Below are 12,552 nucleotides of genomic sequence, written 5' to 3' on the forward strand. Positions count from 1 at the left end.
CAAAATGAAAAAAGGTATACTTCATTAGTAAATACAATAAAATTGACCTGACAAGAAAAGATCCTTGTGGTTTGGGATAATTGTATTTCGACCCCACTTCTTAATTATTTCATCAAAATTGCCCCCACATAAAACGCGGCTTGTATAGGCTGGTAAGTATTAACAGGTGCACCGTCGAAGGGTTGTTGAATTTGTAAATTACACTTGCGGGTCCTCTGGCAGCTAGTTAAAGGTATGCGGGTACTAATACATAAATTATTATGTAAAATTTAATTATTCATAAATTTCTTCACAATTTATAAATATATTAATATACATATTTCTAAATTACACATCAAACATCGTATTAAATCATAATCTTAACCAATAATATTTTTCCAAGCCGATTAGCAAACTATCCCTCATTGCATTATCAATTTAATCATTTTTTGAATTTAATGTTATGACCAATTTGGTAGCAACAACATTTAGATTTCAGGTAAGTGAATCCATCAATTTAATGCATTGAAAACTAATACAATTAGGTGTATGCATGATTATGAGATAACTTCCACATTTATTTTCTCATTTTAGGAGCTTTAAATTAAGTCTAATTTCATAATATGACAATCAAATGAATAATTTGAGATGTCCAACAATACTTGTTTAGTTTATAAAATCAATGAATAATTTATCATTTTATTTATATTTTATTCTTGCTATTAAATATTATTTATTTTTCAATATTTAGATAACTCATATTTATTAAGGGTGATTTATTTAAATACCCCCTATAATTTACTGCTTCTTAGTTTTTGTGTCAAGTTAATAATGGATAATTATTATTAGATAGAGGAAATAATTATTAATTGTTGTCAACACTTACTAAAAAATGTAATAAATAAAATTATTCAAGATTTGTATCCTTTTTTTTTTTTTCTCCTTAGTACTATTTTTTAGGACAAGTAGTACAATTGGTTGTTCGACAATGAATATTTACATCTCCTGACTGATAATCTGATATATATATATATATATATATATCATTCCACTCGTTTTAATTTATATGATATAGTTTAACTCGATATGAAAATTTTAAAATATGGAAAAACTTCGCAATGTACCAGAATTACCTTAAAAGGAGCACACTTTTGTGGACTTCTCCAAATAAGTGGAACCAATATGGATAAAATATTGATAATATCATTTAATATTTGTTAAATAATAAAATATGTTATTCTTTTATGAACTGATCAATTTTATTTTTTTTTTAAAAATCATATAAATTAAGAGATATGAAATAATACGCACTAGTTATTCACAGTTGAACACAAATATACATATGAAATACTATGCACTAGTTAGTCACAGTTGAACACAAATATACATATGTTATATACATTTGTTTCTTATATATATTTTTTGAATAAGCAACTACACTGTGCAAAAAAAATATTTTTTTACTACACATCTCCCTCTAAACGTTTTCTTTAAAAAGGGAATAAGACGAAGATGTGTACATTTATTTAGAGAATCTTTAACACAAAAGAACAAAAAGATCTCCACTGCAAAGGTGAGGGATCAATAGTTGTAGTACAATTATAAAGTAGTAAAATATAAAGGCATAGTATAAAATAATGGAATGCATATAATAAAGTAGTTTTTCTATGATTAGTTTCATAATGAAGCTTTTGGCTCATTTGTCCATTGACTTTGCCAACTCGATTGCAAAATCTTACATTAACTATTCATGACAGCTTTTTCAAGCATTATTATTCTACCAATTAAAGAGAAAAAGACACTTTTTTTCTATAAAAAAAATCAACCAAATAAAGTGGATTTTAGGCTAATTTCCAAATGATGGTAGCTTTACTTGTTTGGTTCAGATAAATCAAGACCATATAATTGGGCTATAAATCTCAAAGAGAGACTTATGACCACAAACAACAAAAAGGGACTCCTCTCCAACCATTCTGACACTTGCTTACCAAGTCACTCTCCATATTAACGTATCTTAATATTTTCAGTCAGTCGGTTATAAAAATTTCATTTGTCTAATTATTATAATTTATAATTATTGTCGGTCTGTATTATATATTAATTATATAATAGTAGTTATATATTAATTACTAGTTAGAATTTATATAATAACAATAATAACATATTCAATAAAATCTCACACATATGAGATTTGAAGAGAGTGGTATAGATAAATTTTATCTTTACCTCGTAAAGACAAAAAATGATTTCCGCAAGACCATTAATTTAATTATCACATATGATGAATAAAAGAAAAATGATATGCATAAATAAAAAAAAGGCATACAAATAATAAAGAAAGAATCACATAGCAATCAGACTAGCTAAAATTTATAATAACATAAAATTTTATTTTTGGTTATAAGCTTCGATGGGCTAATGTGTAGACATAACGCACTAATTATACTTCATCAATAGGTAGATAAGTTAGTTTCTCATATATTACTTTATTACAAAATACAAATATATGTCTAATAAAATAAAACTAGTTGGCTCTATTTAGGCTATCAGTTATATGTTCAACCCGGTATGGATATAATCATACAATAATAATGAGGATTCATTTCTTAGCTCCACTTAGCTGACATTTGCCTTTCATGTTTTTTTTTTTAAAAAAAAAAAAAGAAAAATCGTACCACCATCGCGCATGTTTTGTCTATGATAAGGTGTGGATTGTTCCCAATGAGATGTAATTTTTATTTTTTTATTAAAGTTTTATAAATTGGCAATATAAAGAATTATTGTTCCAAATATAATATAACGCTTTATAAATTACTACATACTTATACTTTATCATTTAACTAAGTTACCAATCACTTCCAATTAGATATATCTATTACTCTAAGTGGTTTGAATTATAAATATTTTTACGCCAAAACAGTTAATTGCACTATCTTAATGCAAACGATTGTTTTTTGTTGGTTCAATTAATTTAGCTAGCATTTAGCCCCAAGTTCTCAAATATTTTTGACAAATTATATTAGGATGAAGTTTCACCATGTGTTTGACCTTAAATTTTTCCAAAAAATATGATTTATACACATAAGATCTAAAAGTTATTAAAAATACCCATAAATCTATATTATTATTTTATAATGAATATGTTTCATTAAAAAAATAACCTTATAATATTGATTATAACAATCAACAATAACAAAATACAACAAATAAGCAAGACAATACATTAAACACATACTAAAACTTGTCATTAATTCAGTTATAATTATATTGGGTATATTTTTATAAAATATAAAAGTTAGGGGTAATTTTGGATTCTTTAAAATTTCCAAACATTGGAACTTGGCCCAAATACTAGTTTTGTTTAGTATTTGGAAACTTGGGATACTTGACAAATATATTTGTCAAAATTATATGACCAAAAACCACTTCCCAAGTTTTCTCTAAGTATTCTTGAGGTCAAACGAGTTAATTAAGAGTTACTCTTGAGAGGCCCAATGATTTAAGCTTGAAACTTCGATCTCAAGTTTAAAACCTCTAGCCACCAAATACAAGGGTACCAAAAGATAGCGGCAGGTTTTCCTTTTCAACAAAACTTTGTCAAGGGGTGTATATATAGTCATTTTATATTATGACTTATTAACCACTGTATTAATTTTTACATTTAGGTAGTTGAGTGCCTACTGCCTAGTGCCTACTATTGAACACACGTGCAAGTGAAAACGATTGCATTAATGTCATTTCTAGCTAAGTTGAACAAGTTATTAAGTACTATTACTCTTCAACAATACTTATTCACTATTAATTTGGTACAATTTTTAAGAAACTATAAATAAAAGGATAATTTTACTAATATATCACCCTTTGAATATAATAAATATAATATCTTAAAAATGTAATAGGGAAATGATTAATTAATAATAAGGATATATTAGAAATTAAATGTAAAATTATTCATTGATTTCATAAAGTGAACAAGTATTGTTGGACATCCCAAAATAGCATGATGGACAACTATTAATGGATGGAGCGAGTAATAATTTATCTATATTTCCCGCATTAGTCTTCTAGTTCTATTTAATATTTTCTCATCTTTTGTGGAAAATTAAGGCCAAGGGAGTTAGAGTCTATCTAATGAAGAAACTGTCCCTTTCTCACGGATTTGCCGTGACTTTTTCAAAATGAAAATTACCAATTAGTAGTATTTCCTATTAATCCGTATTGTTGCATGCAAATAATGACATTAAATATTCCTAAATTTTATGCTATTAGCTGATGCAGCAAATGTCACCTTCCTGATTTCCTATTAAAAAGGAATTAGAGCTTTTTGGTCCCATTTTTGGGCCTTTTGGTCAATATTGGTAAGAGTTGGTACACATGCTTATTGAAGAACTAATTAACACAGATAATCAAACAGCAAAAGGAGCCAACGGGCACAAGGATCTTGATGCCTATATATACATCCAAGTGGGAAGGATGTTAGAGGTGAGTAAAATGACCAAATATAACACTCACGGGAGTACCATTAGACTATGAAAGTAATTGATCACCCAATAAATGGATTAACTAAATAAAATTAAAAAAAAATCAAGAATTATGATTTCACATTAGTGACGAGAGAGTTATTTAGATGATAAGCACCTCACTTTCAATATGAAGATTGTGAATTCGAGTCATCAAGAGAGCAAAAAGGTGGGAGGAGAGGTAAAATAATAAATTAGTGAGAGTCTTCCCACAATAGACTTGGGTGAATTCCCATTCCTTCGCCGACCCCTAATGCAGTGAAAATTTGTTTACTAAAAGAAGCAAAAAAAGGGCATTGGGCTGAATCTTATTCGAATTGAAAAGGTAATTGCATCTATAGTTAAAACGCGATAGTATAATAGATAATTGATGAACTTAAACGAAGAAAATGATCTCCCTAAAAAGATTTGTGTGTGTTTTTTTACAGATCTCATGAGTTACTTTTTACTAATTACCTCTGCTGAAAGAAAGTCGTGTAATTAAAAACATATTTACATTGAAGAAGCATGGCTTTCTTTCTCGAAAAATGAAATACACGCAAAAGGACATACTTGCCTAATTTTTTTAAAAAGCATTATTTTAAGCTCAAAAACGGCAAAGCTAAAAACACCTTTTGATGCACTGCTAGAAACTGAGTAAAAATTCGAATAAAAGAGTTCATTGTTAAGAATAGTACGTAAAAAGGTCAGCTTGTTCGTATGCTTTAAACTTTAAACAAGCCAATAGGATTAGGATTAATACTGACTAACGAAATGTTTAGGCACAGTGCTAGGTGACATTATGAGAAAGATTCTTTAGATGCCAAGAACCAAAACTAATAAGAGCTGATAAGTTCGACAAATGAGATTGACAGACATGGTAAAAGGGGACCACTGTAAGATTCGACACATGTTCTCACACATCTTTTTTTGTCTATACACATCTTTTTTTTCTATGCTTATTCTATATTCCTTGTTGTAATTGACATTTCACTGTTGACCTCCAGCTTTCGATAAGGAAAACGAACAAAACACACACTGCAAAATCATATTCAAATACTTGACTATTCTTTTGCTCTATAATTAATACCCCCATTAGGGGTTAGGAGCAAGAATTTCGAACAAAGACAAAAATGATTTTGAGAACTGAAAGGTTACACAAATTTATGGAAAGGTGTATAAGTCAAATTGGAAGGCATCTAACCATTTTTTATAATTGTGATGTTTGAGTTAGTTAAATGCATATCAACTAATTCTATGAGATACCTACCTCCCACCAGCATAGGTACCAAGTACTCTGTCCACCAAGGCTTCAATTGACAAAAGGCTTGGACAGATCACAAATGAAAACGAATTACTAGTGTTTTTGACTCCTTAGAATTTAAACTTTAAGACCTCATAGTTTCCAACGCACTTTATTGACCGCTAAGTCTCACCAAATGCACACTACAAGATAATATAACACACTTGGCTATTATTTTGCTATATACAATCTAGTACCCCATAAGGAGTCGGCAACAAGAATTTTAAGCAAAGACAAAAGGGGTTTTGAAAACTGAAAGGTTACACTAATTTATGAACTGGTGTATAATCAAATTGGAAGGCTTACGAGAGGTCTCGAGTTCGAATCGGGGCATCATGTCACGTTTGATAGGGAATACCCTAGACTCAAGAATGGAACATTATGGTGCAAATCCGGATGTGTTAGGCTACAAAGCGGGTATCTGATGCCAGATGAGAAACCAAAAAAAAGTTTTTTGGAAGGCTTCTAATCATTTCCCTATAAAAACTTATCATTAGAAACCTCCAAATTAGATACTCCCTACTCATAACTTTCGCCACCCTTGCATGATAATTCAAAATTCAAGCAAAGACAAAAATGGTTTTGAGAACCAAGAAAGAGTACAACTAATTGTATGAAATGGTATAGAACGAAATTCGAAAGCTCCTAACAGTTTCCATATACAAACAAGTTGTACTGTAATGAGAAATTACCAACCCTCTAGATTTGGATATAATTACTTGTAGCTTTCACTCTCCTTGCCTTTTCCCAGTTAAACAGGCTATGCAATGTCACATTCTATATATGGTAAAAGAAAACTAATGAGTAAATGTTGTTCAGAAAGTGCCATCAGTAAATGCTATATGTAATGAGAAATCCCTGAGGTCCTAGTATTGCAGGATAAGAGACTTGGTAGTTGGTGGATAATGGACCTGCCCCTCTATCCTTCTCCACTAACATACTAGGCTTTTGTCTGTGGCAGGTTTCAAACCCATGATGTGCTTCTTGTCCACACACGTCATGCCTTGCATTTTTATCTCTAGACCGACATCCTGGGGTGGAAGTATAGATACCTATGAGACATTTGTTTACTTAGTGAATGAAACCTAGGAAAGCAAAATACCAGAACTACTAAGTTTTTTTATTTGCAACCTCCAAAACCAATTTCCTACTACATGCCTAGCTACAGACCTTAATTTGGGGAATTACCTGTCTCCAAGCCAGGCAAGTCATTTGTTACCATTAAGCACTGTGTAATTGGCATTGAATGCTTCCAGAACATGGTGACCTGCACATAGTAGACTAATGTCATGCTAGTGCAAGAAACACCCCGAAATTAACAATGTTTTCCTTGGTGGAATTCCATTCTGTTGGGAAAAAAAAAGAAAATATATTTGGTTTTGAACTATATGTATTTACATGTTCCTGCATCTCAAGCATAACATAAGTCTAACAAGGCCACATGAAGGATAATCATGGAGAAAGAACATACCTTCAGTGGCTTAGGGGGCAATCCTGCCATTCCATCATATGATAATAGGACCCACAGAAATTTATGAGAATCTTCAGCTCCATGTCCATTCATCAGAATGATCAGGGGAAATTTCTTCAACAGATGTAATCCAGCTTGAATTATCAAGTAATAGAGATCTGCCACTTGCTTTGTCAGAAAACACTTCAGAGTTGCACGAGAACCAAATGTCAGAGTTGAGTGCACGTTCAACTGATTGAGGAGCAATTTCTCTTGGGTTTGAATCATATAAGCTGTTTTTGATCTCCTCATGTGTTAGACCAATTGAATCTTCTATATGAGGCAGTCTTAAAGTATTATAGGTTGATAAACCCTTGTGCAATGGGGAACTGGCTGCTGACAAGAACTTCCAGCCAAAAGTATCCAAGGCCATTGGCATGAGGCCATCAGAATCACAATGATGCTTCTCATGATGACTTAGATATGGGATGATTGCATTGCTGCTTTCAAATGGATTCTCAGGATTACGATCTTCCAGAAGATCTTGCTCCTCTGAGCTACATAGCAAGGGTAGATCAAACCGGTCCATTCTTGCAACTGCATATTCTTCATGTTCAAGAGTCGTTCCAAATTCCTTGAAGAAGATGTCAGTTGGAAAGAGTTTCTTATGAAAGCTTGTTGAACAAGAATATGGCAGCACATCAGAATATCCAGAGTTCATAAATAAAGACGATGAACACAATGCCAGCGCATCAAGCTTCTTTTCTGTACTCTCCTGCTGGTAATCAACGTGCCATGAGGTGGCTATTGGTGAACACAATTTATTCCCTCTGATAGTAGTAATGGCTAATACAGGATCATTTTTCTTCTCATTGAAATCCCAATCTAAGAATAAGTCTTGTCCTCCTCTACTTACAGGTATATCTGCACTATGAAGTCTATACGGTAGGAAATCAGCAAGCCCATGATGGTCAAAGGATAATGAAGGCAATGAATCACTCTGATCCCACAAATTTGTAGTTATTTTGTTGTTTGAAATTTCACTATTATCTGCATCTTCATAGTGCAACTCTGGGAGAACTCTCTCCTTTGGCCTACCAAAGAAATTACTGGGACAGCAATCACTCTGGCTCATCCTATATTCTGGTGCTACAACATGTTCTATGTGCCTTGAAGGAGGTCGTGTCTTTGCATGATCTGGCTTAGCATTTGCAAGTGAGCTCGTACTTGCTATTTCCCCTTTCCTGACCTGTGAATCCCAGAAATCCTGAAATTTCAAGTAAGAGAAGTCAAGAAAAATAAAAGAACTTAAAACTTATGTCGTTGCTGAAAAAGCTAAGAGATCATACTTCATCCTCCTTCCTTCCAGGAAACAGCCGCCTAAGAAGTGCAGAAACCAAATCAAACCTGGAAACCTAAGTCAAGTTAAGATGGAACTTATCAATATACAAAAACAACTGAAAACGTTAATCTGGACAACCTTTCAGAATTGAGTTTTTGGACGTCAAGAAACAGTTTATTTGCCCGCTGACAAAGTTTCTGCCTCTTTGCTGCAAAAATCCCATTACCAGAGTACTGGCTCCCTAAGAATGATAAGAAAGACGTAAATGTCTCTGAACAAATGTTTATGTTTACATCTAAGTCTAATCATATGCCCTGTTAACTGCTAAAAAGCAAGCACCATAACCAGCTGACTGAGTTTAGTAAAACCAGTCAGCTAATGTAACAGCAGAACACAGACAAAACAAGATACAGATATGATTCCCCACCTTATACAATGAGCACATATTCAAACAGACAAGGTTCTCATTCTTGTTTCACCATGGCAAAAAAAGCCTCCTCTTGAGGTATTGCTAGTGTGCCAAAAACTATGGCCATAAGAGTGCTAATACAAGGGAACACGTGGGAGATTGACCTTAATCTAGCTCAAACAACTAAAAGATTATGTTGAGAAAGAAAGAATAACAGCAAGTTTGGTCTTAGAGTGAAGAATCCGGTAATATCATTCCCTAGTTATGTTGCTTGAACTCTTAAAAAATGTCATAAGGTGTGTGTCGGATCCTCCAAAAGTAGTTTTTTTTGGAGGATCCGACACAAGTGCGGCATCATTTTTGGAGAGTCTGAGAAAATAGTTCCCTAGTGTTTCGTTTTCCATCTTTTCTTGGATAAATATAAATCCTCACAAATGAAGCAGCCATATCCATCTCACAAGGCAATAATTATCCATAGAAAGGAAGAGGTGAGGGATTGATAGCGTAATTATGCATTCAGTATCTTAAGTGAAGAATCATAGCTCCCAAGAGAATTGAATATAACCTGAATTATGTGATGGACCTGCAAGGGGTGACAGCAGCAAATTTGAATATACAGGAGTCACTACAGTTGGGGATGAAAAGTACTTAAGTTTTGCCTCCTTGGATATGCCTGCATTTTGGTGTACCATGAAGATCATCAAAATTAATGAGGTTGACCAAACAGAGTCAAGATGCTTATATTGCTTGTACGCGGTATAATCTGCTTCCTACCTATGACACCATCAACAGGTGAAAAGGACTGGCATTCATTAGTCTGACGTTCCTTTTCAACTTGAATTGGGATGTTAACATCCTTATTTGGGCACTTCAGCACGTTGTATGTGCTCCGTGTGTCTGCACATTAAGCATAATTAGCTAAATCCTTCAAATAAAAGGTGGTTTTGGAAAAAAATAAAGCAAGTTGAAATTTGCTTAAAGCTTTTGGGGAACCAGAAAGTTAACTAATTAGAAATCATAATGCAACCCACCTGAGATACAATTACTAGGTTGAGTGATCTTGGGTAGTCTACTCCCTCTATGGAGAAGATCTGAATTGCTATGGCCAATGTTCTTTTTCAACTTCTTGAAGAAAGCATACTCTGAAGTTTTGGGAGTATCAGCTGCACTAACAATACTATTATTCTTGTAGAATTTAGAGGGATATAGATGAAGTAGTTAACATCTTCTGAAATAATAAACTGATTAGGACATAGGTAATAAAAAAGGGAGTACTCAAGGAAAGAACAATCTTACAATTGGGGTTACGAGCTGTACGATATTTTTTGGACAATGCAACTCTTCCACCATTTGAAAGAGGATCTGCTTCGTTTTCTGGGGATGCAACCTTTTTGTCCTTGATCACATCTAACAGTGAGAAATACTACAAATGTCATGTATAGCTGGGGGATAAAGGGTGGGTACAGGTCAAATATCAAGCACAAAATTGTTAAAACGATAATAATTAATAAATGAGATATACGAAAAAATGGCCATACAAATCAAATCAAAATGCAAGAAATGAACGAAACCATACAAAATCATATATAAAGATAATGAATTAATGAAATATCCATGGTAAGTCCAGCTACCTCCATTTAGTCCGAAAGCACAACTGATATGTGGTTGCTGAGTACAGATACTTGCCAGGATCTTAAATGACTCAGGTTCATAGCATCTTTACTACTGGTAAAATGCCATCGACGTGAAACACACAACATAAAAAATGGCAAACAAGAGACTTCATTAATAAGGAAGAGGATGTATAACACCTCCTTGATTACATCAGGACTCTAATAATTTGAGGTTAATCATAGAAACTTTATTGTAATCACGTACAAATCAATTATATTCACTATTCATCTGGTTTGGCACAAGCTACTTCTTCTTAGCAAGCTTATGAATGAAATGAGCTTCAAGACATATTTGTACTGCTATAAAGAGTAAGATACTAAGGCTTAAATGGAGACACATGGACCCCAACTTGAATTAGGCACAGTAGCTATTGCAGTTGCAATTAATAAGATACCATGCCCAAGAAAATGACAGAAAAAAAATGAAAAAATAAAATCCAACAAATAGGTGAAGCTATACGTGCAATCTGACATATAACATCAACACGCCATTGTTGAATAACAACTACGACCAAATAATCCAAAATAAAAACACACAATCCTGAAAATGCACCAAGTATCTCAAATCATTCACATTCTAAGCATCTCGACAGGTTCCGCTTAACATATTGCAGATGATAAGAAGCCTATCAATTATGAAAATGCAAGCAAAATACATCACAAATAAGGAAAAAGTTAAGAGTGTACGACCTTCTTCATATGTGGTTGGACTACGATCGTTTGACGTAGCCTCGAGTCAAACAAGTGAAATTGAAAATTTTCAATGTGACTCATCCAAAGCCATCTATTCAATATGTATAAGCTATTTTATGATTGGCAATATCCAAGAAGTAACTAAATCCAAAATAACTTGCCTCTTGTAAGTCATTATTCTAAAATTCAGTGCAAACTGCGAACCCAGAAGACTTGTCACTTTTTGTGTGACAACTTAGTATAAACATATAGTTTGGAGAAGTTCTAAATTATATTTATATTGTTCGATTCTAAGGCAACAGGTTCATCCACCCACATTTCTGCAGTAGCAGACCATTCGCATACCATGAAGTCGATCTATGAACCAGTAGCTGGAAAACATATCTTAGGAGAACCAAAACAAAAAAATAGTCTATGAGATTCAAAAGACTGGTAGATCGATCAGCCAGAAATGAAAAATTAAGTTCGGAAATAATTTCAAGTAGATGAACGCAGAACACCAGAAAACTTGTCTCTATGCTTGCGGCAATAACTTCCAACTTTAGTATAACATATATAGTTTGGAGAAGTTCTAATTATACTTATGGTGTTTGATGCAAGGCAACGTTCATCCACAGATATTTCTGCAGTAGCAGATCATAAGCATACCAGTTCATAATCAATCACGCCAATATTTAATAGATGGATCAACATATTATAAACCGGTAGCTGTAACTAAAATTGTATAAGAACCTAAACGAGAAACATAATCTATGAGATTCAAAAAAACTGGCAGATCGATTGGCCGCAAATGAAAATTAAGTTCCGACTTAGTATTTTATAGTTTCGAGAAATTCTAAATTATATTTCTAGTGTTTGATTCAGGGCAACAGGTTTCATACACCGACATTTCTGCAGTAGGCCGCCAGTAACAGATCATACGCATACACCATTTCGCAATCAATCACGCCAATATTTATAACGTGGATTAACACATTATAAACCGGTAGAAACTAAAATTGTTGAAGAACCAAAACGAGAACATAATCTATGATATTCAAAACAACTGGTAAATCGATCAGCCGGAAATGAAAAATTAAGTTACAAAGTAATTGTCAGTACCAAATCGGTCTTCATCACTGAGGCGATGATGTTGAGTGATGTTTCCAGCTGAAGAATTCAAGGTTTTTGGTTGATGATTAACAGCGGAATTGAATCTTCGCAT

The 12,552-nt window shown here is 33.0% G+C and overlaps 1 protein-coding gene across 1 annotated transcript; it reads right to left on the bottom strand.

The window, feature by feature from the left end:
• Window positions 1-7,272: 7,272 nt before the first annotated feature.
• Window positions 7,273-12,552, bottom strand: LOC125807794 (uncharacterized). Its single transcript, XM_049487530.1, has 8 exons — window positions 12,450-12,552; window positions 10,279-10,389; window positions 10,014-10,145; window positions 9,757-9,879; window positions 9,548-9,655; window positions 8,712-8,814; window positions 8,581-8,638; window positions 7,273-8,498 (listed from the first exon to the last, which is right to left on the bottom strand). Exons 1-8 carry the CDS (start codon window positions 12,550-12,552, stop codon window positions 7,326-7,328), a joined length of 1,911 nt encoding a protein of 636 aa, XP_049343487.1. The 3' UTR covers window positions 7,273-7,325.

Source organism: Solanum verrucosum, unplaced genomic scaffold, assembly GCF_900185275.1.
Source record: "Solanum verrucosum unplaced genomic scaffold, falcon-dt-bn FXZP01000183.1, whole genome shotgun sequence".
NCBI lineage: Eukaryota > Viridiplantae > Streptophyta > Magnoliopsida > Solanales > Solanaceae > Solanum > Solanum verrucosum.

Bases quoted from the DNA above. Each gene is read 5' to 3' on its own strand.
- LOC125807794 (XM_049487530.1), bottom strand. From the start codon at position 12,552: ATGCGAAGATTCAATTCCGCTGTTAATCATCAACCAAAAACCTTGAAT. The intron at 9,880-10,013 runs GTGGGTTGCATT...CTTAATGTGCAG, and splicing joins ACCTAGTAATTGTATCTCAG to ACACACGGAGCACATACAAC. The intron at 9,656-9,756 runs GTAGGAAGCAGA...ACCAAAATGCAG, and splicing joins ACCTGTTGATGGTGTCATAG to GCATATCCAAGGAGGCAAAA.